Raw genomic sequence first — 15,994 nt, forward strand, 5'->3', positions numbered from 1 at the left:
TGTCAATCTTAACTGGGTTTTCCTGGTAAAATAAAGGACAAATAAAACTATAAGGTAATGTATTTTTAATGATAAATCTACAAATCTATAAATCTACAAATGATATACATATATTATAGCATAGATATATGATACCTAAAATTAATTCTGTGGGCACATGTTTTATTAGGGTATATAAATGCACTGTGGAAAAAAATCATATCATAGTGTGACAAAAACAAGTACATTCAATACTCTGTGTAGTGCTTATATAACCAACTTAGTATTAATGGTAATGCAATAACGTTTGATATGGTAAGATCAGCAAATGTTCAAAGGTCAGAATAATGTTTGTTCAGACTTGGGAAATATTTAAGAGTATATAAGAGATTAGGTAATCTTAGCTTTGTACTTGCACATACTGTAAGCACATTCAAGTAGGAAGTAGTTTCAATATATTTTTTATTTTACAGCAGATAATATTTTCATACTTCAATATTTATGACATCCATTTCAATATTTTACATCAAATTTCTATAGCAGTTTTATATCTAATCATATTCAATCTATGTAGTGAATGATTGAGGTGACGTTAGGTATTCTTGAAAAAAGTGGCAAACCTAGCTAATGTAAGACTCCAGCATAATCAGATTCCAGCAGCTAATCAGCCTATGTTGATATGATCTACAACACATCACAATCAGTTTTGCAGGATTAGTTTCTTATCTGCTTCATTAATTTTTTTTCATGTTTCAAGTATTCCCACTAATCAAATTTCTAAAACTTAGAACAACCTTTTTTTTGGAAAGTATTTTCTCATGGTTGTGTTCTGTCATGTAGGCTACATGTCCTTAAAACACCTTCCAGTGGAAAAGTATAATTGTGTTCTGGACCTGTTTACGGCGTAGCTGGAAAGTAGCAGTTTTGGGGAGGTTTAAAAAACAAAAAAACATTGCCATGGTGTTGTGATTTACCAAAAGTAAAAAACAACATTGTAATGCTGTAAAATGTAGTAATAATGTTTTGCATTGGCTAGGATAAACTTATGCTAGCTTTTGTGAATGTGTGATTCTCCACAACAGACTGGTTGGGTGTCATCACCACTCTCTTGCCGCCAGGATCTTTTTTCACCTGGGGCTTGTTTCAAGTCCACTACTGATTTCAGGCTGAAGAGTAAAACATCGCTGTTCCAGTCACACCTTTTCAGCTATTTGCTGAGCTTCCAGTTCTGTGGCATTTCCGTAGCAAGGTAAGTATCGTCACTCCAATTGATCATAACAGCAGGAGGTCCAATATCTTTTCAAGAGCTCAAGAATGAAAGGCGAGCTGTTGTTGTTGTTTTTAGTTTTGCTATTTGGAAATACACTAGAAAATGTTTCAAGTGTAGGAATTATAATATATACATAGATAAATGGCATCATATACATGCCCGGAAAAATGGCATCATCAAAACACCAAATGTGGAAATATCTTTTGGAAGAATGGTGTTCCAGTCCTCCAGCAGAGTTCCAGAGACTTGTAGAATCTATGCAAAGGTGCAGAGAAGCTGTTCTGGTGGCTCATGGTGGCCCATTACCTTACTAAGACACTTTATTTAGATTTTTCCTTTAATTTGTCACCCGTTTATATATTTACCAGGTCAAAAGAAAAGAGAACTGCATCAGGGAAATGTGAGTGCAATGCTGTATTTACTGTAACTAAGGAAAATTGCAAAGATTTTGTGGATACGGCACGTGGGGTGTGCCTCATTTGTAGAACAGAGGGCCGCGTCGACCCTTGAGCCATCCTCTCTTCTGAACGGTTAATCAAATAGGACATGACACGAAAAGGCAGGACAAGGGCAGCCAAGATGGCAGGCGTCTGGGTGACAGATACCTTGTCCTAAGGGCAGGAAGCCTCTGCCAGTCAGAGAGGTGAGAGGAACGCCAGTGGACAAAGTAGCGCTGCGTGTCTATCTATCTGTCAGATCTGAGCTGCACACGGGGGGGGGCGGTTGGGTCGGGGGGTGGGGGGGATAGGGAGGGGTGATGTACTCAGTATCAGAGGACAAACCGCAGATGGGGTGGCTGGAAGGGCATAAACTATGAATACGACCATGTAAAATATGAAAAGAAATGGGTGTTAATTGCGTGGTCCAGTATGATTGTGGTCCAATATGCATTCCTGTGGTCCAATACATGCCATCATATGAAAAATAACACAGGCATACACACACACACACACACAGACTTTTCAAAAATAGTGTGTGTTAGCATGTACTGTATGTAGCTGCGTTTTTTAATACATATACCACATATGCATACACACACACTCATAAAATACATAAAACAGACTTGTACAGCTGTAGTTTGCCTTCCCTATGAAATATTTTGCTACAGTACTAAGAAAACATATGAGACTTTGTTGGTCCTTTCTATTTGTTTTACACTGGTTTGATGTTTACACTATATTTAAGAATGGTATTTCTGTGCTTTGTCTGGAACACAGACTGTTGTGGAAACGTAGCGCAGCTTGAAATGGAAAGTTGTGGCCAAACCACTGCGGTCCAAATTCTGCCATGTCCCCAGATATGTAAGCAGACACCAGTAATCAGAAAGGGAACTTCCACAGTCTCCAAGAACTTTAACCGGCACACAAAAAAAAATGAAACTTTCACCTGTGCTATTCTGTGTGTTGTGTGAATTGGTGAAGATAGCCACAAAGCAACTCATTGTGAAATGCCTATTTTCAGGAACAAACATATTATCACATTGTGGTAGATCCAAAACAAATTTCATTGAGGGCAGCACCCAGCAACATTAATACACTGAAACCCACGACAAAAATACCATCGAAGAATATTGAGAATATAGAGAAACGGCTGCAGACGAAATGCACTCTGAGCGGGCAGGAGAGCCAGCACAATCAATAAAAACTGAGAGGATGAAATCCACCTTTTTATCCAGTGAGGCTGTATCTCAGAACAAGGCATGATGGACAGCGATAAGAAAGACGTTTGCAAACAAAAACTGTTCCGGGGATTTTTATAAGCGCTGTTAAAAGAGTGGGCTTTAAGAAGCTTTTTTTTTAAGCTACTGTTGCTTTGCATGATCATGCAATCTAAAAGATATTTTTGTGTGCTTCTTTTAAAAATAAAGTAGACTGTGTGAGTGTGAATTTTGAGAAGCAGCATTCGGGTGACATACTGCAGCAGTTCCGAAGACCTTTTCCAGATTACACAGAGCTAGAAGGACTTTTGTACAAATTGAAAATAACTTACTTCTAGTTTACACCCAAGAGCAAACCATGCATGAATAAGTTACAGTTTCTTCTGCTAAACACAACAAGCTCCCAGAGCCAAAATTACAAATATTTCCATCTGATTTCAAGGTGAAAAAACAAGGAAACTATTTAAAGAAACAAACAAGGAAAAACAACAGCATTCAGAACATGCATGTTATTGTAGTCGTATTTATTTGAAAACAACAATCCGTTTTTTTCCCCCCATTGGTACTGTAATTCATTATCGAAACTGGGTTTTACATGATATTTTATTTTCCACTGAACATCACAAAGTTATCCTTTTTTTGTTTGTTTATGTTTTTCACTTTTTTTGTTTGTTTCTATACAATAGTTGTGCTTTGATACCGTATATTTTACAGACATGTTAATACATTTAAGTGAATACCAGGGACTAGTGACAAATTGTCCAAAGAGTAAATTACATGAATTTTATACACACATACAATTACAAATATACACACAAGAGTGCACTGGCTCAACTCTCCAGTTCAGTTAGGTTGCGATGACACAAACAGGTTTTAAAACAATATGAATTTCAATTTTTTTCTTCCAAAATTGATATACTATGGGATTATACCCTTAAAATTTAGGAAACATAAGGTGCATTATTATATTTCTGAATATTTTTTACTATATTTAAAAGCTTTAAAGAAACAGAAAAAAAAACTTGTTGATGAACTAACAACTGTCCCCATGAACTCTTTCCATGTACAAATATGTATGTTTGTGTATATAATTATGGGACTTACATATACACATCAGCTGGAATGTCTCCCCTACTACTTCAGAGATCAAGTACTTCAAGCGACATGATTCACAGAAGATTAAATACCTTTAAAATGTTACCACTACTTCAGTTAGTTTAGAAAGAAAACAAAAACGCACAAGTGCACAATGTCCATTCACTTAATGCTCAACGGTGGTTCTACTCTTTTGTAAAAATCACAACTAGCAATTAGTTGTAGCCAATCCAACAAGGAGATAAAAAGTTGCAAGCATTTAGAACAAACTACTGTTATGTGGGTGTAAATCTAATGCAAAAGTGCAGCTATATACTGTGTATATATATGTATATACTAATTATATTTTACGTGTGTGCATATGTATGTGCTGTGAGTGTGTGGATATATATATATATATATATATATATATATATATATATATGCACACAATTCAAACATACAGACATACATACCCTTCCAATATATAAAGCAATTTTACAGTATACATATTTGTAGTTCTATTTAAGCAATAGCAAAAAAACCATGCTTTACATAGAAAAAGGCATCCACAACATTAAGAAAAATGTACAATTTATGAAACATGGTACAATAAATAGTAGAGAATTGCTGCTGTACACAAAAGCCATTGAATTTCACTCATATAAAAATATGTTTTAGTGCAACCTTACATATATTGATACTTCACATCATTCAGACTCGGGTGTCCAAAAGAGAAGGGGAATTACAGTTATTACAAAGCCGATACACAAACTCCATATATTTACACGTCTTCTTCCTGCGTAATATGCTTATAAGAATATAAGCAAAAAAGGAAAGAAAAGGCACACACTCATCTGTACATTTAAAAGTACCAGACTGGACAAGTCCATAAGCAATTTTGGTCAGGCTCATGTATAAGTTAACATTATATATATATTTATATTTATATTTATTCATATTTTTTTCTGAAACTTTAAATAAGAAAGAAATGTCTTTTTTTTGTTTTAAATAGCAAACCGGGTTATAAAAGGCATGCTATGCATACTACATAATGTCTAACAGAATTTTGCTTGTTTAATGACTTGTTTATGTGTATGTAAGTGTGTGCTCTTGCACACACATGTGTGGGTATTCTTGAGATGGGGGGGGGGGGTAAGCCTGTAAGAACAAGGATAAGTGCATGTGTGTGCATGATTGGGGGCGGGGGTTGGGGTGAGGAGGGGTATGTAGGTGTGCGTGCATTTCTGTGATGTCTCTCAAATAGCATCATCACCGTTCACCTGTCGTCCATGGCTTCCTTCGCGGAATCCTTCGCCCTCTTTGTGCTTGTCGGCAGTTCCCTTGGGCCCTGTTGACCTAACATTCTCTCATCGGCACTTGCACCGCAGAGAGCGGAGTGGCCTGGCGGCGCGGGCTTTGATGAGGCGAGCTTGTCCTTTTCAGCGGTGGGGTCCAGGGGGGTGACCGAGGCGCCAGCCAGCGACTGCCTGATCTCAGTGCTACTAAAGTGCTGAACGTGAACCTGCGGGCTCTCTGCAGGACCGGGGTGAGGGTGGGGGGCCGGGTGGGGGTGGGGCTTCTCACGCGGGTCTTCCGAGGCGATCCTGAGGGAGGCGATAGCCTTCGTGCAAGTCCGTATGCTCTCGTCCTGCCTGCTCTCGGGGTCCGCGATGTCCGTCGCGTCTTCCGGGGGCTTCCGGGCCGGACCGCCCAGCGACCGAGCCAGCGGAGCCACCTGGGAGGGGGCCGGCTTCTCCTGCGGCCGGGGCGGGTCCTCCGGCGGGCCCCTGCCGCCGCCGCCCTCCTGGAGGTGGAAGGACACCTCGCTGGTGCCGGACTCCTCCGAAGTGCTCTTCTGGAGGGGGAGGCGCGCGGAGTGGGCCAGGCCCGTCATGGAGGAGGGCACCGAGTGCACCATCTGGATGCCACCGATGGGGATCATGGGGAAGGGGGTGCGGACCTGCTGCTGGGAGTGGAGGGGGAGGTGGCTGAAGAGGCCCTGGTGAGCGCTGTGGGGATCCTGGCTGCTGTGCAAGGAGTCCCCGGGGACATGGGAGGTAGTCTGGGTAGAGCCCTTCCTCTGATCCTAAAGCCAAGGAAAAGCAGATAGTGAGCACCGCTGAGCATTCTGGGAGTTGAGTTATGGAGAGTCAAGAACATCACCTAACAGCTGGATAAGTGTAATTTTAAATGTTAGCTATTCAGTCAACAGTGTGTGACAGGACTGTGATTGAAGGCTTTCTGTTTTCTCAACACAAGTATGAAAAGTGAAAGACTACAATATTTTTAATGTAAGTATTTTCAGGTAAGCTCAAGAGGCAATGCAGGTATTGGACATTTGACTTCAGAAATGACTTAAATACATGATATATCATACAAAAAAGAACTCATAATTTGTATTACTGTTACGTACATGTGGGTGTATGAGAGAAATTTGTTTGGAGGACCACAAACATCAAACGCTATCATTTATGATGAAAAATAGTTATGAGGTGATAAAACAGATTTTTAACAGGGTATGTAATAATTGTAATAAGTCACAGCCAAGAAAGCTAAAATGAAAGCATGAATATTTTGCAAAGTACGCATCTAAAACTGTGCTTCTGGCTTTATTTAAACCAGGGTTCCTGGAAAGCAAGGTTTAACAAGGCCTGGAAGAAAGAAATGGTGCTTATTAAGCAGCACACACAAAGCCAACCTTACATTACTGTTCCCTTAGCTTCAAATCCCACAGTTCCATGGACACTAGCCAGATGGAGTTGAAACGAATGGTTATAATTCACTAAATATTCCCTGTCCACAGTGCTCTATGAATGCTGCTTTATTCCTTTTCCCTGTAGATTCTTAATTAGCAAGAATGTAAATAGAAATGTCCCTTTCAGCAGTATTAAGTGCATCAAATGTGTTTTTACCTCAGTAGTGTATGCATGTATTAGGTTTGAAAAAGCTGGGTTTTTGTTCACTTTTATGTGTTGGAGATTGAGGCACTATGGAGTATTGTGTATGGTAGATTTGATTGCTGACAGACTTTGCATGGGCAAATGAACTCCTCACCTTTAACTGTCTAACTGCATCCTGAACATAATCAAGCATAACTATATGCCACATTACTCACTAACGAAAGTGCTGGCGGATTTTGCCGGACTTACCGTCTCCATGTCTGCGTGGCTCCTGCTCCTTTGTCCCAGAGGAACCATTTCAGACTGCAGGTACTGTCCCAAGGCCCAGGGGGCGCTGTGGTGATGCGAGCCCCTCCTGGGCGACACGGCCCGAATCATGCCCCTGTGTCGACTCCTGGGTGATAACTCCCTCCTGCTGGTGATGTCCCTACCAGGGGACAAAGGCCTGCCCAGGGATATGGACGAGAGGTGTCCCCTCGGGGACAGGTCCCGCCTCGGGGACAGGTCCCTCCTGAAGATGTCCCTCTTCGGGGAAATGTGCCTCAGGGGGGACGCCTCCCGTCTGGGTGAAAGACGTCCTCGGGGCGAGAGGTCCCTCCTCGGGGACAGGTACCGGCGGGACGTGGGCGAGGGCTCCCTGAGGGGGGAGGAGTCACACCCGGGAGAGGACAAGCGGGATGGGGAGAAGTCGAAGGACGAGGAGCTGTGTTCTGGAGACAGGCCAAAGTCCTCGTCCATGGAGCTGGGCACGTCCAGCCTGCTCTTGTAGTCTTCGCCCAGCGCACCCCGCAGGAGCTTCTGGTACTCCGCCATCTGGGCATTGCCCGCCTTCTCGCTGGGCACCATCAGCTGGGTGATCTGGATGCTGGGTAGGCTGGCGAAGTAGCTAAAGAGCGGCGGCGGCTTGGCGGCCGCGCCCAGGAGGTCGGAGGAGGCGCCCTGGGAGGCGGCGATGGCGGTCACGGACAGCGAGGGCATCCCGTAGGGCTGGGGGCTCGTGCTCCTGGAGCGCGTCTTTGGCGTGGAGTCGCCCTCGTAATCGTCGTCCTCCTCGTCGTCGTCATCGATCTCGTCGCCGTCCTCTTCCCCGCCGTCGGAGTCATCGGCATCGGAAAACTGGTGGTCCGCCATGTGGCCTGACAGGCTCATCTTCCCAGAATCCCTCTGTCCTTCCTCGGCAGCGTCTGAAAGAAAACACAGAAACGGCTTAGGCACTTTTCTTTGTTCTCCTGCTGTTTTTAAAATATTTATTTGTACATTTATCTAAATGTACCGGCAGTAGTGGCATATTTGTGCTAAAACACAAATAAACAACATCTAATGTAGTCTTAACAGAGAAATAAGATGCAATAAAAAATAATCCTTTTCTATACAGTTTATAGATCTTTATAATTCAATGCAATTCATTTAAATTGGACAAAGTCCTTGGATTCTTTTTCGTCTTTTTCTGTGGAAACATAACATTTGCGAATGCTGCAATCCAAGCAGGAAAATCTTTATACTGTTTCTGTAATTTGGTGATTTTATGTAAACCTGGCAACCGAAGGCACTGCTGCTGTTCATTACGCTAACTGCCCCTCAAGAACCACACCAATGTAACTCGTAGAGCCCAATGTTTATCACACACAGGCTCCTCGTGAGTCCCGTTTGGCCAATGCCTGATTCATACCGGCTTCCTCTGCCTCCGTGTCGTCCACAGATGTCACTGACACTCCGAGCTCCAGGCACTTCTTCATGTGGGCTTTTGACTTCATGTGTTTTGTCAGGTTTCCTGAAACCAGAGAATCAAAGACCTTCTCTTGGAACCGGACATGAAAGGTCTGGCTGTTCGATCCATCAATGGCTTCACAACAGCAACTATTCACAATTTTTTAGGAAACATCTCTTACTTAATCACAAACCCTTGACAGCTGTTATTGCTTTATTTTTCCCGATTGTCATGGTGATTTTTTTTTTCATTTAATTACTGCTTAAAATTTTATTATTTATTCATTGATTCATTTTAAATGTTCCTTTTTATGTTGGAAATGCATACCAGGAAAGTGGTTAGTTTTCCCAGAGAGAGAAACCCACCTTTAGTTTTAAAAGCGAAATTGCAGAACTTGCAGACGTATGGCCTCACGTCTGTGTGAGTACGGATGTGTTTCTTGAGCATGCTCGGTTTCTTGCAGCGGATCCCACACTCCTCGCAGATGTACTTCCCCCTGCCTCGGCCTCTTACGTAAACATAGTCTTCATTGGATTTGTACCTGCAAAGAAAACAAGCTCTGACTTATTAGCCTTGTGCGAAGGTATGGGGTATATAGGTGCATGGTTAAAGTGCACCAATCTGAAGTAAATCAAACAGGCCGGGCTCCTGTAGGCGAGTGCGGGTATCAGGCCTATGCTGCTCAAAGAAGTCATTCCCGTGCCAAATTCAACTATGTGCTGGACCGAAGCATTTTCACAGCTGTGTCCATTTAAAGTTTTATTTTTATTTGATTTCTTTCCAGCTGTACAGGGTAATACCTATTATGTCAGTTAGGTGACAGTCTTGAATGGTTGCCAAACAGTGCCGTACAGATAACCCTTTGGGGAGCTTAAAAATAAAAAAGATCCCTCAAAGAGATTATATGAACTCTGTGAAGGAGGAGGTTGCAAAAGCTTTACTGCGCTTCGTCTGATGTCAACTAGAAAGGGTCAGATACTGTATTAGATAGTTTTTTAATCTGTTGTTGAGGAATGACATGGATTATACCCACAGGATTGCCCATGCAGCAACAGATTCCCAGTGGAAAGTTACATAATCATGATTTGCCCCATTTCCACTTCAGAAAGATGTCAATAGCCCTTTTGTGCCACTATTACATATACAGTATGTTTGAAAGTTTAATTTTTTTTAATTCCCAATTTCTGGATTAAATTCCATTTCCCAAAATACCCACCACTACAAATAATAGGTAGTAATTAAATAACCACAGAATTTGTGATTTCAAGTAACCACAATGATATTTTCACATTCTTATAAAAGTGAATCAGACATCAGGCTTTGAGTTAAAAATTATTCTCTCTGAAGATATTAAAATTATATCGAAGTGCTCTCCATCTCTCAACACAAAACCCCTAATTTGTGAAAGTCACAACAATATAAAAATTTAATTGGGTATTTCAAGTAGGTGCGGCACACTTAAATCAAAGGGCTGTCAAATTAATTTTTAATGCATAATGTCACATATGCTGGGCACTTCACTTACCCTCCTTCAAAGATTTTGATGCGAGTAGGCTCAGCCTGCTTTGAAGAAATCTCCTTTTCCCCATGATCCTCCTTAACCCTGTCCCTGGAATTGATTCCCTTCATTTTCTTCTCAAATTTACTCACATCTAGCTGCATGAGCTCTGGCTTCATCTGAAAAAGAAAATGCATTGATGAAATCCCCGGGCACAAATAAATCTCTCAAGGTTGTTATTTAAAACATATAAGATATCTAAACACATTCATATAGTTTACATTTCAGTGTCTACTTGCTGGGGAGAAGTTACACTTACTTCCACATACTTCAGTCATTACTTAACATTTGACAGGGTATAATATGGCAATACAAATAAGAAGGTGAAAGCTGCTTTGTATCACCTGATCAAACTTCTCTTTCCAAGAGAGCGATGACACAAGCTTTCCAGACCCAGGACGATACATAGCAGCCATTGTGTAGGTTTCAGCATTCTTCCTCTGCTTTGAGCGGAGCAACGCTAGAGTTGTCTTGGTATTCAGGCTGGGTGGGTTTGGGTTGTAAGAACTGATGGACCAGGAGCCATAAACAGATGTAACAGGGGTAGTCTGGGCAAAATTTGGCTTGGTGTAATTTAGGAAGCACCAGCTGACACTCGTTGTTGTACGAAGACTTGGGAACTGAAAAAACTGCTGAACATCAGTGAGGTCTGTGAGCAGGAGGGTGTTTCCCGCTATCCCTCCACCTTGATTAGCAGCAAGTTGGACTAACATGTTCACCGGAATCTTGCTGCCCGTGGCCTGCTTAATCTCCTCTTGAGTATCACTTGAAGAGAGCATGGACTGTGGACTTGAGCTGGCTTCAGGGGTGGATTCATCCACGTCCAGTTCCTCGGGGGACCCAGGTTTATCTGAGCTGTCTGTCACTATCTGCAGAGGTGGGGTGAAGCTCTCAGTTGGCGGTATGTCTTTTAAATGAGGTGCGGATGCGCGTAAAGGTGTCTTTGATGAGGGAAAGTCAAGTAAAGGTGGTGATGACATGCCCTCTTGGTAGTCAACAGAACCATCATTCTTTAGGAGGTCTGACTTTGATAACTTGCCATTGTCTTTTGACACACCTGAGTTGCTGAGTTCAACAGCACTCAGTTCCTTCACAATCTGACCATACATTTTTTCCTCCTTGACCCGTTTTTGTTGTTTTGTCTCAATAAAGAGTTCCAGACTGCTCGCAGGGGACAACATTCGCTTGCTTCCCCCAATACTTGAAGAAGCATCTGTGGTCGAGATGGTTCCTGAAGTCAGTGAAAGGGGGATTCCTGTGTTCAGTCTACCCGGCAAGGGCTCTGGTACCTTCCAGAGTGGATAACGCAGAAGTCCTGGAGGCTGACCTAATATGTGTGATAAATTAAACCCTGCTCCATGTTTACTAGTGCTTGCGAGTAAGCCTTGAGAAGCACTGTCTGTGCATATTATCTTTGCAGAAGAAGTACTTTGAGCATGCGTAGCCAGGACCTGTGAAACGCTGGTGTATGTAACACTTCCATAAGATGGCACATGAGTTTGGATCCTAACAGGAACTAACAGGCCAGGTAGGGATGGTTGTGAACTGACATTTTGAGTGGCAAAGATTGGCTGAACCTGTTGCAAAAGCATTGAACTTGTAGACAATGCTTTTGATGGGATATGGCTAAGATGCCGGGGTGGTACTCGTGGGTTATACTGATAGCTCTGACTACTCGCACCATCAGATTTTCCATCACTCTGCTCCTGAATCTGCTGGAGAGACTGGTGGGATTTCTGGAGAGCTTGAGGCAAAATAGGTTGCCTGATATGCAATTTCTGTAACTGATGTGTCTGGAAAGCAAGGTGCTGTTTGTGCCTTTGTGTTGAGTCAGGATGCCAGAATAACCCTGGTTGAAATGGCAGGAAGGGAGATTGCACCATGCTGCTATGTAATGAAGAATACTGCGTTATTTCTTGGCTCAGAGGGTCAGGTGGACGCTCGCTGTCTGAAGGCTGTTGGCTTGACAGGTGAGATGTCTTCTGGATCAGTGGGAGGTTCTCTTGCTGGCTGTCCTCACTGATGCTATGCTGCAGTGGATGATGGTGTGACCCAAGCAAGGGATGCATGCTTCTCTTTGATCGTACCACTTCACCGGTTCCTTGAGTGCCATGCCAAGTGGGATGTGAAGGATGGACACTGCTCTGTATGTGGTCCGAGTGTTCTTGTTTAACATTCATTTCTATGCCATGCTCTTGCACCACTGTTTCTGGATAGACGCTCAGTGATGCCTGTCGTACCAGAAAGCCGCGTCTCCTCTCCTTCATTCCTGAAGCACTGGCATAGATCTCTCCCTGTCTGGATGATGATGAAAGACTTCCATAGTCAAATGATTTGCTACGGACCTCCGGGACCTCTGTAGGCAAAGCACATGGTGCTTGCTCTGAAGAAGAACGACGCATCTGGTGCTGGTGCTGGTTTGGTATAGAGAGAGAATGCCCACTGCCTGGCACCATTAAGAACTCAGACTGCTTTCCAAAGTCATCCTGCTTCGTTGGAGAGACTGACTTCATGCTTTCTTCCCTATCAAAGGACATAGAGAAGCTTGAGCTGTGAGACAGGTTACTTTCCTGGCTGGGACTCCTGGAGAGGCTAGTGCAGGTTGATTCAAAGCTCGATTCCCCAGAAGAATGCTCCATTTCAGCCAGACGCAGGCGTTTCTTTTTTGGAGGTAACTTCTCAGCCGGAAGCTGAGACAGAGTTTCACTTCTCTGTGGCCATTGGAATTCCTCTACATGTTTCTCCGGTTCTTTAACTTGTACCTCAGGTTCTTTCTCAGGTTTGTCTGGCTCTTCAGTCACTCTTATTTCAGGCACTTGGATGTTAGGCTGACGTACCAGTTTGTGGGGTATGTGAGATTGCTGGTTTGATGATATGGTTCCAGCTTCACTGTCACTCTGTTGCTGCTCCATGCTTGTGGTTCTCAGGAGAGACTCTGGGCTCTGTACCTCCTCAAAATGTTCTGTGTCTGACTGCTCAGAAGAAAATTGACCAGTAAGCCTCTCAGGCTGGTAACACGGGTGTTCGATGGATTCTGATTTTTCAAAAGAGCTAGGCCTGCTTAATGAATTTGTGTGCTGGATAACAGAGATTACATTCCCAGCATTCTTTCTGTCAGATTCAGGGACAAGCACCACATCTTCTGAAGACATACTAGCACCTCCATCAAAACTGTCAGATTGGCTATATACACTGTACAAATGTCCTTTCCCAGTAGGTGAAGCCCTTGATGTCTCTTGATTTGATTTTGAGTCATAGTCTCCTGGAGACAAAAGCATTTCAACTGAACCACTGTGATCACTACCACACTGACTAGGACTATCCTCTTCATCTCCAACACTCTTTTCCTTTCTGCGCTTTCTAGTTACCGTTTCCGTCATTCCCACTTTAGTACCATATGCACCATACGTCACTCGCACTTCTGGACATGATAATTCGGCCGCAGATCCTTTCAGCTCTGGCATCAGTGGTCCACGTTCCCCAGGTTTTATCAAAGGTGAACCAGTGTTCTTGGAGATGTTTCCATAGGTGTCAACTTCCACATGGCCTTCATGCACCGAATGTTCAAAAGCAGTTTGTCTCTGAAGCCTCCTCAGACCCACTGATCCAGGATAAAAAACATCATCGGGCGTCATAACCTCATCAAAAGAGTGGCTCACTCTTAGGCTTTGAGGGACATTGAGATTAGTTGGAGAGGATGTTGGCATTGAGTTGCTCCTTATAAGTGTCCCTGAATCAGAAGGAGCTTCAAGGAGACCTGTGTTGCTTTGGCAAGAGCCAGGGGGATATTGTTTTAGGTCACCACCTGTTACCATTTGTGATTCGCTACCCTGTCCTCTGAGAAATACATTAGCATTTAGTTTCATTGGGTTTGCTATGTTTTCATCCTTTGAAAAAAGATGGGATACATGATCCTCGCACATCTTTCGCATATCTACTTCAAGCATGGCACCAGGATTGTCCTTTAAGTCAATTGTATTAGTGTCTTGGCTAGCTAATGCTGCTAACCCGACTGTGACAGATTGTCTAGACCTGGAGTTGGGTCTGTAATACCAGGTCCTTCCGAACATAATTTCCTCATAGGACTTTGCGTTCGTATTTGGTGGACTGATTTGCTGTTCTGCACTTTCAGATCGTGAGAAGTATCCCGAATCTGTGCTGCCTTTGCTGTGGGGACTCAGGAGGTTCTGTGATGGCTCAGACTCTTGCCCTTTTTTCTCAGTCAGCCTCAATGCAAGCTTCTGCTTGACAGTGTGAGATTCATCCACTCTGCCCACTTGAGAACTAATGGGAGGTGCTTCAACTTCAGTGAAATGAGGACACTCCATGGCCGTTGAGGGAATCACCTGTTTTGGGACAATTAGGATAGGCACTTTCATGGAGGCTACAGCCTGCTCTTCAGCAGTGTCCACATAGGTTGGCTCACCACCCTTCTCCATTGTGCTTTTGTCAGCTTCAAATGATATCTGGGGGATGGGGCTGCTCTTGTCCATGAGCATGGAGGCCTCCGCTGCCTCCTCGTCAGTATCCGTGCTCTGCTCGCCATCCGAATGTACCTCCGCTTCTCCCAATGAAGAGGCCTGATCCATATCTGGCCGTGTAGCTGCCAACTCCGAAAATGGGACTAGTCCTGCTTTAATGGCATGGGCATGAGACTTTCTGTGTTTATACAAATTGCTCTTTGTTTTAAATGAAAAACCGCAGGGAACACAAGGGTAAGGGCGTTCGCCAGTGTGCGACCGAATGTGCTTCTTCAGCACGCTAGGTTTAGCACAGGCCCTTCCACAGTAGTGGCAAATGTACTTCCCGGGCTTTTTGGGTTTCTGCTCCTTCTTGTGAACTTCCTCCGGCTGCTCAATCCCCGACTGGGAATACTGGCTGAAAGAAGCAGGCAAACTGGGGGACTTCCGACGAGGAAAGACTCCGCCGTGACCGCGCTGATGCGCAGGGAACACGTCGTCCGCGGTGAACGATGGCAGCTGGCTAGCGAATGGCCAGGCATGGGCCTCCAGGCCAGGCTGCGGCTTCGCTCCTGCCAGGAACCTCTCCTGAATTGGCTGCTGCGGAAACGAGGGCGGTAGCTGGTAGGGGTAAGAGCCGGGGAAAAGCTGCGGGTATTGATTCTCTTGGGATGACTGGCCAATTGCAGTTGGTAGCAGTTTCCCGGAGCTGTACTTTTGTACACAGCCTGTGAGGCTACCACCACTGGCGCCGCTCTGCAGCTCTTCGCGGTGCGAGTGCCGTTTCCCCGCCGGGTCGGCAAAAGTGCTTCTTTTTGTGCCGGCTGTGGGCTCTGAGACCCACTTCCTCTGCAGTGGGGCCTTCTCTCGCGGCTCCTTCTTGCATTTCTGTCCAGCAGCAGTGTCGAGCGGCTCCATGTTCCTCTTATCTTCCGAAGGGGTTATCAAAGGTTTCGACTGTTAAATTGCTCTAGAGTCAGCAGACATGCCATATGCTTGTCCACCTGGGTGGGTCTTAAACGCCAGCTCCTTCCATTTTGATTTCTGTTGGGTTGTTCCACTTGTTTTGTATTCCTCAAACCCTTCTTTGTGGGCATCAGACCACTTTCACAATGTTACAGTCTGAATGGGTAAACTTGACTTTCTCAGACAATGCTTTTAGATTTACACAATTAAGATTGCCATGTCCAACGCTGTGGGTTCATTTCCTCTGAATTTTGTCTTGTGTTTCACTACAAGATGATCTGTTGGTTACTTGAAAGAGAAGAAAAAAAACACACACAGGAGTTAATGAGCAGACCACAAAAAATGTGGTCTCTGAAATTACCATTTTATATGTTAAAATGACTGAAATATCAGCTTTTGAATAATAGTTGTGATAAATA

At 43.8% G+C, this 15,994-nt stretch overlaps 1 protein-coding gene across 3 annotated transcripts in view; it reads right to left on the minus strand.

The window, feature by feature from the left end:
- Positions 1-3,409: 3,409 nt before the first annotated feature.
- hivep2a (HIVEP zinc finger 2a) overlaps positions 3,410-15,994 on the minus strand; it is a 73,606-nt gene continuing 61,021 nt past the window's right edge. For all 3 annotated transcript variants that reach the window (XM_035421030.1, XM_035421031.1, XM_035421032.1), the window contains 6 exons: positions 10,494-15,863; positions 10,117-10,268; positions 8,957-9,132; positions 8,553-8,654; positions 7,133-8,067; positions 3,410-6,069 (listed from right to left, as the gene is read on the minus strand). In XM_035421030.1, the coding sequence (XP_035276921.1) occupies positions 5,260-6,069; positions 7,133-8,067; positions 8,553-8,654; positions 8,957-9,132; positions 10,117-10,268; positions 10,494-15,527 (7,209 nt within the window). In that variant the 5' untranslated portion in view covers positions 15,528-15,863 and the 3' untranslated portion in view covers positions 3,410-5,259. The remainder of the gene's footprint in view (positions 6,070-7,132; positions 8,068-8,552; positions 8,655-8,956; positions 9,133-10,116; positions 10,269-10,493; positions 15,864-15,994) is intronic.

This window comes from Anguilla anguilla, chromosome 6 (assembly GCF_013347855.1).
Source record: "Anguilla anguilla isolate fAngAng1 chromosome 6, fAngAng1.pri, whole genome shotgun sequence".
NCBI classification, from domain to species: Eukaryota; Metazoa; Chordata; class Actinopteri; order Anguilliformes; family Anguillidae; genus Anguilla; species Anguilla anguilla.